The 14,382-nt window shown below is 41.0% G+C and overlaps 1 protein-coding gene across 1 annotated transcript in view; it reads left to right on the top strand.

Moving 5' to 3' along the window:
* shank2a (SH3 and multiple ankyrin repeat domains 2a) overlaps positions 1-14,382 on the top strand; it is a 200,651-nt gene that overhangs the window by 66,851 nt on the left and 119,418 nt on the right. Inside the window, 3 exon segments of the mRNA XM_063882408.1 lie at positions 8,619-8,822; positions 9,420-9,491; positions 13,406-13,514. Of these exon segments, the coding sequence (XP_063738478.1) occupies positions 8,619-8,822; positions 9,420-9,491; positions 13,406-13,514 (385 nt within the window).

The raw sequence follows: 14,382 nt of genomic DNA, 5'->3' as shown, positions 1-14,382 counted from the left end.
TTGTGAAAAACAAATACGATCATCCTTACACAGGAACTAGGAACATTTTACAGTGGGGGTTGGCTAGGGCTAATGAGGAGATTGGCACTTTTAATGGTGGACAGAAGAGACAATGACAACGTTCAAGAACATTTTTAGTTCAGTATAAAGTCTTAAAGTAAAGTCACAAGTCATACATTAAAAAGAGAACGTTGAACTACCATGATTTATTCCACACTTTCTGCTGCAATACTATCCCAAAAGGCATTGTCATAGAGTCTTTTATAGGGGGGTCCAAGCCTGATCTGACAGGGGCACCCCCCTCCCATCCCCCAGAACTGCCCGTGCCATTACAGGTCATTTAGAAATCTGATTTGATTAATTGGATTAGATTAGATGTGCTGATGAATCCCACATTAGGATGCATTTTTTGGCATGAGAAAAAGACATTGAACTTGAATGAAACATGAAATGAAACAACTATTTGATATGTAAAGTGTATAACAATAGTTATGCAATATATGCAAATTGTTCAGGGTTATTGGAGCAAGAAAACAGAGTCAAAAAGAAACTAAAACAACTATGGAGAAATTAGTTCTCTGCAAAGGTTACACGTCTTACAGGGTTATTGCTTTTGGCACATAATATTTCCTGTGTTGTTCCTCGTTGGAGAATGATTTGAGATTCAGATGCTCTAACCACACTGACTTACATACACCTCCCTCCAGTAGACATCCATACAGGAGCAATCTGGAGTCTAGTATCTTCCCAAAGGGAAAGCAAATCAAGTTTTGATAGCCCAATATCTCAGGGGGCTTTACAGTGTACACCCTCTCTCCTTAGACCCTCTTCGTAGTCCCATTCCCGTGAGCCACAGCCACAGACATATGTTCCCATCATACTTACAGATTATCTCCAGAACACTACAAGCTAGAGTCTCCTTTTAATTTCACTTTTTGTTCTTCAACTTCACATCGAAGTATTGATTTCAGAAGCTTCTTGTGGATAATTAATGATGGTGTATTTGACATCTTATTTGTTTAGCAGGTAAACAAAACACTGAAGCTGCTCCACATGGTGTAGTGTTTATTCAAAGTCAAAGTCAGCTTTATTGTCAATCTCTCCACATGTACCAGACATACAAAGGAATTTAACAAGTGTTTCTCTCTATCCCACAGTGAAGAGGTAAAGTGCACAGGCACTACAGATAAGACAAGATTATTAGAGTGAGAGCGGGGTATGAGAGGCTCTGTATGGTCTTCTGTAGCTTTACAGAGGTGGCTCGTATAACCCGTTTCAGTATGCATTAAAAAAACATGTGTGTTTTAGAAAATGGAGGGTGGGAAAGTGGAAGGTGAGTACACAAACGAGGATTTCAAGATGTGAAAGGGCTTTCACTCTCAGTTCACTCCACCACAACAAGCTTGCAAGTGTCTTGAAGAAGTGAAAGTAAAACCTAACCAGTAAATATATCAACAGTAGAAATATACAGTGCTGTATCTCCATGGGTTTCTATAGAATTCACAATTTACAATATCCAAAATAAGTTGAGACATGAAGCATGAAGTACTCAGGCCCAAGTTTACACGCATCATTTGCATTTTCATCTAAAAACAATCCCGAAATAATAGGCCAAAGTTTTTACGATAACCTTTCTTAACATGTCCTTATTACTTCTGTATGAATAATATCTAAAATATGAATATTTAAAGGCTGTATTTGTCTGTATGCAACATACAATTGACTTAACGAAAAAGCAAAAATAAATAGAATAGCCAAATATAAGAAATGCTACAAGTAAGGAAAATATATACGGATAAAATATAATTAAATTCCTTTTTTTTAATATATATATATATATATATATTTATATATATATATATATATATAAATATATATATAAATAAATATTTATATATTTATATATATATGTTTTTCCTACTTTTTTTGGGGGGGACATTCTTACACTCTTCATGCTAAATCATATGATCCCACTTTCCCCTAGGATGAACAACATGTATTCTGATTCTGTTTAGACAAACATAATACAAGCTTACATTCTGCACAAATGAACACACACTCTACTCCTTAGTGAAACAGATAAGTGAATATGTGAAATTAACGTGCTTCACATTTTGCACAAATGGATCACCAGAGAAAGAAAGCAAAACATAATAATTACCAGCCTCTGAAACGTGATAAAAGCTGCCTCTGTTCGAAAGGCTTCTTACAGTAATCTCACTTATTTCAAAATCAACTGAACCTAAATGACCAACACTTACGAGGTGTCCTTTCCCCTGGAAACATGCAGCCGTGTGTGAGTGGGCGACATGTAGTGTGGGCTGACGTATAAGCAGAGTGTGTAGGTGAGATGTCCATTTAAAGGGGAGGGGGTTTCATAAGTGTGAGTCTTTACTCAGGGAAATGTCTGATTGTAAATAATGTAAGGTTGCAACAGGGTTTTGTAGATCAGCCAACTCACTTGCGTAGGTGTTGCACGGCTCAATACTGAGCACTATAAAACAGGGACCAGCTTATGTATCATATGTTGGTGCAGGGTGTAACAGGTGATGGGATAACAAACGTGTGTAAGCCCTGAGGAAAAAAAGGATATGACTGATGAAAGATGTTATAATTGTTCCCAGATTTTCCATTAGTATGTAAATGAATGTCAGGTAGATGGATAGCAGAAAGCAAATGATGCATAATGAATGTTATTATCAGGCCCAGACTCATATATTCACAAAGTGTGTGAAAACATCCATGCATGTAGTTTGCCCCTGGATAAGGAGTTCTATTCCTTGGTATTTCTACCTACATAGCAAAAGTTTTTAGAGATACATTTTGATTTTCTTGTGTGACGTTGGAATAAGAACCAACTATCGTCTCTGTCTTAAAAAAAAAGAGAGAGGCTATTTTCAGCATAATTATAGAAAACAGAGAAATCTGCCTCCCAGCTTGAGGGCTGTGTATTGGCATGAGTCTTGCAAAATGACACACATCATGATGCAGGGGGTACAATATAATATATTGCAATGAAAAAAAGAATAAACAGCTGAATAACAACTCTTAAATGCAATCAGTGCGATCTGCAATCATCACAGTCACTGAAACACCCAAAAGAACTGAGTGGCTCTGTAAGTAGGGACTTGTACTGGGAGCCGTAGGGTTGCCGTTTCAAGTCCCCGAACAGACCTACAATATTACTGCTAATATGTTGTATGTGTGACAATTGAAGAGGGTTTCATCCTCTGATTCTATCTAACAAACATTTGCCAATACCAGTGTCACTTGTTTTGAATAATAGTGGTTCATAAAACATAATATTGCTTCCTGTATTGATACACACTGCCCAGCCAAAATAAAGGTCACAGGCCTGTGGGGGGCAGTGCTATGATCTGGGGTTGCTGCAGCTGGTCTGCTCTAGGTTCAGCAATGTGCCCAAAGAATGAGGTCAGCTGACTCCCTGAATAAACTGAAGGACCAGGTTATTCCATCAGTGGATTTCTTCTCCCCTGATGGCACGGGCATGATCCAAGAGGACAATGCCAGGATCCATCGGGCTCAGATTGTGACAGAGTGGTTCAGGGAGCACGAGACATCATTTACACACATGGATTGGCCCCCACAGAGTCCAGACCTGAACCAGATTGAGAATCGTTGGGATGTGCTGGAGAAGAGGTGGTGCAGTGGTCGAATCTCCCGTCATCGATACGAGATCTTGGAGAAAAATGAATGCAAGACAGAAATAAATGTAGTGACGTTGCAGAAGCTGGTGGAAACGATGCCACAGCGAATGCGTGCCGTGATCAAAGCTGAAGGCGGTCCAACGGATATTAGAGTGTGACCATTTTTTTTTTGGGCCAGGAAGTGTATTTCTCTTCCTTACTTCTAGCACTTCCAATGTACATATTATAACAGTATTGTTGTTGTTGTTGTTGTTGTTGTTTTATGAACGACAGATAATGTTGTAAATCTTAGTTAATGATACATCACCAAATTTAATTATTTCAGCTTCTTCTTCTCTGTCCCTGACATTAATTATGTTCCTAAAACTAAAATAAAAACAAGAAGAAAATCACCTAAATAACAAAAAAAAGCGTAATTAATTTAACTTTCAATCCTCTTCTGTATTTTATCTGCCTCAAACACTGATATATATTGTGTTACAACGTCTGAAATGTGTTTGAGAATAACAACACAGCTTTAACAGTGCGTGTTTTATTGATTGTAAGGAATTATTCATGTTGCATTCACTGACTGTACGGTCGCAGCGTCATGCATTCACTAGCATCAAACTGTTGCTTGTAATGAAGCTCCAGAGGTGGGAGGACAAAATGAGCTGAGAAAGATTACTGAAGCTGCTGTGTGCAATATATATGCTGCATTGATCATATAGCATATCCACTGTAGCTGTCTATGGATATTCCTTTACTGTCATTCCCAGAGAAGGTTTATCATCAGAGAGCAGCGGTGCCTCCCTGCACCCCCCCTATGGATGAGCAGCTGGAGTGTGTACAGTTTCATTGGACTAATGCAGCTTTGTACTCCAGCTCTGTGTTTGATGTGTGTATCCTCGGGGACTGACTGAAAGCTGTACGATGGATGTCCATGACAGTAGAGTAAGCCAGGTTATTTCCTCACCCCCTAGGAAAAAAAAGGCAGAAGAAGAAAGGAAGGGAAGTAGCATGGAGGATTCTTTGTAGAGCTCTTCCTCTGGAAAAGCCACCTGATGCCCCTCTCATGAGTTTCCCTGAGCATCAGCCTCAAGTGCTGAAAGAAAGTGCCAAAAACGTCAGTTCCTCGAATGGCCACTTGAGGCTCAATCCAAAAGGGGGTCGGTCACCTCAGGTTTAGGATGAGGCATGTAATGGTTACAATAAGAGCAAGTTTTCAGTACCCAGTCAATGTATGTAAGTCAATGTAATGTCCTCTGAAGTAATGGAATCACAACGAGGTGTGTGTGTGTGGGCTTGTTCTGCTAACGTTATGGGGGCCCAGTTTCATTATTACAAATGATAACATTTTAAAGAGGTCCTCTTATTCTCTTTGGCGTGTTCCCTCTCCTGTAGTATGTTTTATAGGTTTTAGTGCATGTAAATGGTCAGCAAAGGCTCAAATCTTTGAGTTCCCTCCAGAGGGAGTTTTCTCCCTCCGACACACTCCCCCCATGAGTCGTTATGTCCTCTAAAGTAATGGAAATAAAACGCTGTGTGTGTGTGTGTGTGTGTGTGTGTGTGTAGGCTTGTATAACTCAGGCTCTGGGGGACAGAGTAATATTGTGCTGATTCACCGTCCTTTTGGGGACAAACTCAAGTCCTTATAAAATAAATCATTTTGTGATGTAGAATTGGCCAAACATCAGGGTAATGTCATTCAATGTAAGATGTCCTCTAAAGTTATTGGTGGGTGTGTGTGTGTGTGTGTGTGTGTGTATGTGTGTGTGTGTGGGTGTGCCTTCATGTGTGTGATCCAGTGGGGTTGGATCCTCACGGTACAGTGCTGACCCAGAGAAGACTCTTGACCCCTTTTATGTAATTAGCTCGGATATAACTCCAGCATAGAAGAGTGTGTGTGTGTGTGTGTGTGTGTGTGTGTGTGTGTGTGTGTGTGTGTGTGTGTGTGTGTGTGTGTGTGTGTGTGTGTGTGTGTGTGTGTGTGTGTGTGTGTGTGTGTGTGTGTGTGTGTGTGTGTGTGTGTGTGTGTGTGTGTGTGTGTGTGTGTGTACTCACATGTGTACTAATCTCTCTCACATGTATGCACTCTCCTGATCCTGATTTCACATTCATCACTGAGCACTTTGTGTGCCACTTGATCACATGATTTAGTCACACAGTCCACTTGAAATCAAACTCTGTTGAATAAACGAGACGCTCAGCCCGTCACCCCGGCCGTCCGTCTGCAGCTTTGATGTATGGACTATTGTACAGAAGTAAGCGTGTGCAGTCTGGACCTTTCATGAATAAGAGATAAATATCTTACTGGTATTTCTGCCTCTTTTCGCCTTTTTGAAGATTAGCTTAGCTTTGCTTAGCTTTACCACTAAGCTGGGAGTTAATATGGCTTTGCTTAAAGTTAACCACCTTTAAAGCTCAATGAAATCCAAACGTTGTGTCTCATGTTTTATCAGTACAGACCCGCATGTAAAAACAACTACTTGTGGTTTATGTAGAGTAATACGTTTGAATCTTATTTAGCTTTAAATGTGTCGGGAATTTTCGACAAAGCCTCACTAGCTTCATGCTTTCAGTGTTTATGCTCAGCTACGTAAATCATTTCCTGGCTCCAAATTTGTATACACCATCTTTAACCTTAACTGAAGGTCTTCTTAAAATCTTGTTTAAAAAAGCAAACAATTTCACACAATGCCATACCTTCCCTTGGATTTATTTTCTAATCACATTCTGAGATTTCTGTCTGGAGCCTTGAGACTAAAGACAGTGGCAGCTGGAAAGGCACTGCTCTTCCCACCATGTTTTTCTTTCTACTTCTTCAAACTGTCCTCCTCAAATCACTGTTCATTTCTCTCAATCTATTTCATCCATCTCCCCTCTGATGTTATGCCAGTACACAGCTCTTACCTCCAGATGGAGAGACCATCTTCTCACAGCTCATTTTGGTAATAATTCAAGGAACACAATGGCAGACTTGAGGTCCACCGAGCAAGCTAGCTTTTCTAAATTGGATCTTGGACCGTGTTTGTAAGGGTTTTTGTAAACATGAAAGCCACTTATGTTTCTAGTTTCAATTATCACACACTGAGCCTCTGTGGCCGGTTGAACAAAATTGCCAACATCATCAAGTCCGACCAAAATGAAAAATACAGTTATTTTCCTTTTCCTTGTTTGGTTTATCAACTAAAGATCAATCAACATTTGTATCCTCCTTGTTTGTTTGTATGTTGTTGTTTGTTTCTGTGTTTCTTTGTGTACGGGCTCCTTGTAACTAATTGACACCTTGGGGATTTATAGAGTAGTTTGGAATTTGAACACTAATTAATCCACAGAAAAACTGCTTGAAGTAGATGCTCTGGTTTTGTCACTAGTAGGCATTATATGCTCTTATTTTGTAATAGTAACAACACCATTTCGGTGATAATGAACGGGGTGCAACAAGACCTATGGACAGGAGGACCGACATAATGCAAGGCTCCAGACTAATTTATTTTACAGTCCTGAAACTGTCCCAAAAGTATGTTTGGACTGGCCCAATTTAAGTCTGTACCGTCAGAAAGTTCTTAATGTTACTCTTTGACGTTGTTACCATCATCTAGTTGTTGAAGTAATTGATGTCATGTTATTTAAATATGTACTTAAATAACATGACATTTTAGGAAGATAAACAGGTCATAGCGCTGTTAATCCATCTCCTTTTAACATCTGTGTCTATTTAAGTTTCTCGCCAGCCACTGTATTATACATCATCAAATTTGCCCAGGAGACTCAATTCTACTGAAAATAGCTTAAACATGTCGTAGTGTCGGTCAACTCAACGCTTATTAGCATTCGCTGTTAGCTCTGTAATTTAGCCAAGTAAACTTTGCTGCCACACACATGCTACAAGCTAACAGCTAACAGTTTATTAAATCTCAACTGGAAATTAACAGAAATGTGTTGTTCACAATCTAAAATAGACTCCTCTTCTTTAATGGTTGAACTGGACCAGAAATGTTCAGAGCTGAGACAATTGTTCCTGGGATATTCCCATAAGAAATGGCTCATAGGTCATTGATGTGTTGAAGCTCTATTGATTCCAATTGTTAACAATAAAACCGAAGACCTTTTGCATGAGCCTCCCCTGGGTCTTGGGTTGGTTTCATCTGCCCTCTTCGATCCCTCTGCACAAATGTGCCATTATCATAGCCTCTACTTTAAAAACACATTGACTCCAGCTCTTTGCTGTCTTCCTACATACTGTTTAAGTTGATCGGCAGCTTATGGAAATGTGCCCCCTGTTATAAACCAATAGAAAAAAGGAGGACTCTATCAGTCCAAACAGCCCTGCCAGATGCCAGACATCTGCTTCTGTATACCTTCAACATTTCCTGTGCCCATTTTTTCGCCAGGCGGGAGGATTACGGTTATGAAGAGTTCACAGACTGCTCATCCCTTCAGCCTTTATCGCCGACGCACGGCTGCTATCGCCGGCTGAGCAGTGCATCCTGCTGTTAACACATACACACACTTCCCAAATGCCACGGCACAGAGCCCATAATCCTCGCTGATTCGGACCATGGCCAGAAATCCTGCATTGTGTGTTTTTTCCCTGCAGAAAGGATTGGATTGGGAAGGACAAGGGGGCGCAAGGGGTCGTGTCAATTACATCCTCAGCGAGCACAGTGGCGCTGTTCAACATGTTGCCCGGTGACAATAAACAATCAAAAGGCTTGGCAGCGCTGCGTGGGTTATTTGTAGTAACTGGGACAGGGTTTGGTTTATTAAAGAACCAATTTCAATCTGTCTGAACTACTTTTATTGGGCGCCATTGTTCCATTCTTTGCTCTTACAACCCAACCTATTTACATCTGTCAGTCAAAATCTGAAGGTCTAGTTCAGTATTTTTCATGATAAATGTTTCCTTAAACTCCCCAGCCATTTCTGTTTGATCAATTGGTCCTTCCTTCCTTTTCTCCTATTCAGAAATGCATGCGGTTCAACCCCAGTGCGACCGTCTGGGTTGCGAAGCAGCGGATCCTGTGCACGCTTAATCAGACCCTGAAAGACGTGCTCAACTATGGGCTTTTCCAGCCGGCCAGCAACGGGAGGGACGGGAAGTTCCTGGATGAAGAGCGCATCTTCAGAGAGTACCCCCAGCCAATTACCAAGGGGGTCCCATCACTGGAGGTAAAGTATTGACCAGTTAGATTATTCCCCAAGTTAGTAGTGATTGATGTGTTGTTGCATAAAATACTTTAGTACAGTAATACGTCTAATGTCAATATTATCGGCCCATCACTTTATATATCTTTTAACCTTTCCGCAGTCTCAAAGGGGCCCTATTATGCTTTTGTGATTTCCCCTCTCCTGTAGTGTGTTGTATAGGTTTTTGTGCATGTCAATGGTCTGCAAAAATCCCAATGTTCCCTCCAGAACTTTCTCTAGAAATTCCCAGAGTGTTTTTCAGCGGATGAACAATTATGGATACCTACCTGTGAGAAGCAGTAAAAGTCCTGTGAAAGTAAAAATAAGTGAAATGATCCATCAAATATTGACAAATGACATTTAATTATATGATACTTTCCCTTTTCCCTCAAAGATTGAATGTCAGTGAGGGTACAATACAATAAATGACTGCGCCATGAGGAGCACACATCTTGATCCCATAGCAATCCTCTTTTTATACAAGGAACAATATCTTTCAACACTCACCCAGAGGAGTAAAATAATAAGCCTTATTATAAGCTCTATTAAACTCAATATTCTTTGTTGTTTGCTCAACAGTTCCGCTACAAGAGCCGAGTCTACAGGCAACCCAATGTGGACGAGAAACAGATTGCCAAACTTCACACAAAGGTAAGAGTTTGATCATTTGGTAAAGAAAACTCACCAAATACTGAATCTTTAATCTTGTTCTTGGCCAGTGTCTGTGGTTCCTAAAAGCACGTTGGCTGTCAGAGACAAATGACAAATGATTCATCACACAATCAGCCAGCTTTCGCAAAGACACCACACCACCTAATTATTTTTGATTCCATCCAAACGGAAAGCCTGTCTAATACAATATCGCCTGTGCATACAGAGCATTTAGGAGATCTTAGACATAAAGTATGCCAAAGGTATTAAAGGTCATCTATGAGCTGGATGCATACTGCACACTGTTTACTGGACGCCATTTAATTGACACTTCATCAACAAGCGCTCAGCATAAAACATGAAAAGCATTGAGATGAAGTGCTAAATAAATATGTGATAAAAGGGAGTGATTAAAACCATCCATCAATCTTCAATTGTCTGGTCACGGAGGAAGCAGCTCCAGCAGAGGGCCACAAACTTCCCTTTACCCAGCTACATGAACCGGCTCTGACTGGGGGATAGCAAGGCCCTCCCAGGCCAGCTTGGAGATATAATCCCTGCACCTGGTCCTGGGTCTGACCCATGGTTTCCTCCCAGCTTGAAGTCCCTGGATCAGTTCCTTAGAGAGGCGGCCAGGTGGCATCCTTACTGCCCGAACCACCTCATCTCGCTCATTTCTCACTCACTCAAATACAAAACCACTACTTGATCTCCTTCACTTGGGTAAGGACTCATTCCCTAACCCGGAGTGGACAGTCCATCTGTTTCCTGCTGGAACCATGGCGTCAGACTTAGAGGTGCTGATCCTCACCCCAGCCTCTTCACATTCGTCTGCAAACCGACCAAAAGAGTGCTGAAGGTCGCAGGGCAATGACTCCAACAGAACCACATCATCTGAGCAAGAAGAAATCCTCAATTTAAACAAGTAATTAGAAACAGTTTGATTTAATACACGCCAGTTTCCAGGGATTGTTATTCTGGTTATATTATGGAGCATAAAAACTGAACATCTCTTCCGGAAGTTGTGTGGAGACTCTGAATTTCCCAATGGAGATGAATAAAGCTTTATCTTATCCTATTCTATCTTATCTGGTCTAAGCTAGAGACTCTGCCTCTCTCCACTCTCTGTTAAGGGAAACAGTGGAGTGAGCAGCTGAGACACAGGAATGAAAGAAAAAGACGTCACAGTGCCGCCCACATCTGCCTGACTGGGACTCGCATTGTCAAACCACCACAGTAATAACTGTTCACACCAGAGGTGTTGCAAAAATAAAATGAAACATACAGATTGCATTAAATATTAAGCAGCTTCTTCAGCTGATTAGGGAAAAGAGTGAGCTTGTGTCTGTTTGCCTTCATTCTTGGCAGCTTGAAGTGTGTGAAGGGTGGAGAAAACACTCAGCGCTCAGTGTAGCTTACCTGCCAATTTGGGTTTATTTTTTTAGCTGTTCTGTTCATCTTTGATGATATGTAAGGCAGCTCAGAAGAAGTGTCTCTTTTTTTCCTGCCAGCCCCGACAGCAGGCTCATCCCTTTGCTCTGTTTCTCCCACATGAAGTAAATCTGCACAGTTGACTGAAGATTATTAGCCTCCTCTTCGTTGTGTAAAGCTAGCTCTGGGCTTCTGTCCCACGGCTACTGTAATCCTGCAGCCAAAGCATAAGTGACTCTGGCAGCTCTCTGTTAGCGGCTCACTGGGAAACTGTCTGACAGCTGCTATAATTCTACAGAGAGGACTGACAAATGAAAAGGGAAAATAAGTTCTTGTGAATGTGGAGCGGAGAGATGATGAACACGAGCAGAAGTCATAAGTCCAACTTCTGACGCTGGGTCCTTTCTCTCTTATTTTTTTTGGGCCTGACCCCACTTTTTGGAGCTAAACATGTTTACCTTGCAGTCTGCAGCTCAGTGGTTGGCTTAAGCTCACACTGAGAGAGCCAATCATCTGCCATCCTCTCAACCTGTTTCAGCAGAAAGAGAGAGGGAGAAGGAGAAAAAGAGGAGAGAGAGAGAGGAAGCTTCGTCCTCCAGACTCTGATTCACCAGGCCTGCACACACACACACACACACACACACACACACACACACACACACACACACACACACACACACACACACACACACACACACACACACACACACACACACACACACACACACACACACACACAGAGGACATATCAGCTAGATTAAATAAAACATTGGTTGAAAACGCGGGGCCATGAATGTGAACCCCTGACATTTTCCAGATATTGAACCGGCAGTGACTCATCTTGGCTGTTATCTAAACAGAAACTGATTTCATCCCACAATGATCATCAGGTATGAAGAGAACTCAGCTTTAAAACCACAAGTGGTAATCCAATAAAAAACATAAAATTGTTACGCGTATAAAACATATTAATAGTTGGATTATTGGGCTGTAAAAATAAGGATCAGAAGTCAACCCTTATTTTAATTGTGCACCTGTATTAACAGCCTGATAGTCAGACTCAAAACTGGCTGGATATAATTCAGATAAACACAGTTCAGCATGTATTCATTAGTTTAATAAATCCTGATCTATTTTTATTTAATTGTTCATTTCTAAGACAATGTTAGCTTTTAAAAAATGCATTGGATAACAAACTGGCAGCCAAGGGTTTCAGGAAATTGATTGACCCAGCTCTGTGCTGTTTTCTGAAAGTGTATTGGATGGAATAGAATTATGCATGTGGCTGCAAGGGAGAGTGGATGTCTTTCAACCAGAAGATTGTTGGTTCGATCCCAGCCCGTGAAGTCAACATGTTGATGTATCCCTGGGCAAGATACTGAACCCTGAGTTGCTCCCGATGGCCAACGATGTGTGAGTGTTAGCTTCCCTAGAGCAAGTGGTGCTGCTCTACATGAATGAGGTGTGAATGGGTGAGTGACTCGGAGTATGTAAAGAGCTTTAAGCGGTCAAAGAGACCTGATGAAGAGCTATATAAGTACCTCAGAAGTCGGTTTCTCCTTGTTCTACATGAAGAATTATTTCAGAATTGACAACTTTGACCTAAAAATGGATTATGTATGTCCAGAAAAACTGATATTTTCAAGGATCTGACCACCAAAAATTTACATTGAAAAAGGCAATCCAATTAAGGCAAATTTGACACGCATGTACAATGGTTAAGGTATCTAACTGACAAACATGATGTCCTTTGGTTCTTTATTTTACTTTTCTGTGTTGAGTTTCTGCTGGGAATACTTTCTTCAGTTCTTGCATATCCAAACACCTTCAAATACTCCCCAAACACTGCCCCGAACGAGTGCAACAGCTGAACAAGGTTAAAACTGGAATGATGATAAGAAATGAATATCTCCTCCTGAGTATTGACTGATTCACTTGGAACTGGGGCAACACAATGGGAATATGGGAAGAGGACATCCCTTTTGTTTCTACTCTACTGTCCTTGCCTTTTTACTACTCCTCATTTATTACGTGCCTCTCTTCTCAGTCTATTCTTTTATTTCTGCTACCCATTTTTTTCCTCTGCTATCTCACTCTTTATTCCTCATTTTCGGCACTCCTTCGGGGAGCTGCTCTGTTATCTATTTTTATCATGCGGCCTGGAAAGAAAGCAGACGGGAACAGAAAGGAGCAGCCATCGCACTACCCACTATCGCCACGCTCTGAATCCTGTCACCCTCCCCTCCTCAGCTTCATGCTTTCACTCGCCTTTTATTCTACATTTTATTCCTCTATCTTTACCCTTAAATATCCCTCAGTTTCTCAATGAATTCCTTAACATGGACTCTTTGGAGTATCACTTATATTCAACCCTCTAAACTGCCTTCTTCAGCAACTTCTATTCTCGTTTTCCTGCCTTTTTCCATCTCTCACTCCCACCATCTTCTCAGTGTAATAGCTCTTTCTTTTCTCTGGTTGCGCAGGCCAACCTGAGGAAGTTCATGGACCTCATCCAACACAATCAGGTGGACAAAGTGTTGAAGCTGCTGGAGAGAGGCTTCGATCCAAACTACCATGACAGTGAGACTGGTGGTAAGGAAGCACAAACACACCAAGACCTCAAGCTGAATATCCGTGGTACATGTTATTGAGGATGGTATTTAGTTGTGAGTTTGGATTTGGCGGAAAGCCGCATATGTCCTACACCAGAGTATCTTCATTCATAAGCAGCTGTTACCATAAATGATCCCACATTACTGATAATTGGTCCAATCACAGTCCTATCAAATGTCTTCCATGATGATGATGATGTAGTTTTTCCGTTTTTCCAAAAGCACCACCCAATATCATATCGCTGTTTGTGGACCTTAATGTTCCTGGAAGTCTGTCTTTGCTATGAAATGCAATTTTTGTAATGGCAAGCTTTAATTGGACATAATTCACAGCAACATTTCATGACTCTTTATGCCGTAATATGACAATAACCATCATAACAGACAAACGTGTTTTGCAGTTTGAACCAGACATCAGCTTTTTATCTGTTCCTAAAAGATATTTCCCAGTCAGACCATCAATAAACCCAATTTATGCCAAAGAGTTCTTCCAGTCACAGTCCTTGCAAATGTCCTGAGGCTGATTTTCTCACATCGTGACCACTGGTTGCTTTCTGCACAGGTTTAGTTCTTCCAAGCTTCAAGGCTGGATCCAGGTATAGAATTACTTGTAATGTAGTTAAACGGGGAACAAGACACAGATGGGTGTCATTTCCAGAGCAGAGGCAGCAATTTATTGTCTTTGAGAGGTGGTCATAGGTACGTTTTGAAGGCGCAATGAAAGAGTAAACATACCTGAATCACATGCACAAATACAGTAGATTTTTACACATATACCCAAGGTCAATGAGACCTTATACAACTCGTGCTCAAGCCTTACACACAGCAAAACAAAACAGCACCCACAG

The sequence above is a fragment of the Eleginops maclovinus genome, chromosome 4, assembly GCF_036324505.1.
Source record: "Eleginops maclovinus isolate JMC-PN-2008 ecotype Puerto Natales chromosome 4, JC_Emac_rtc_rv5, whole genome shotgun sequence".
NCBI lineage: Eukaryota > Metazoa > Chordata > Actinopteri > Perciformes > Eleginopidae > Eleginops > Eleginops maclovinus.
This window is presented reverse-complemented; position numbering and strand designations above follow the sequence as displayed.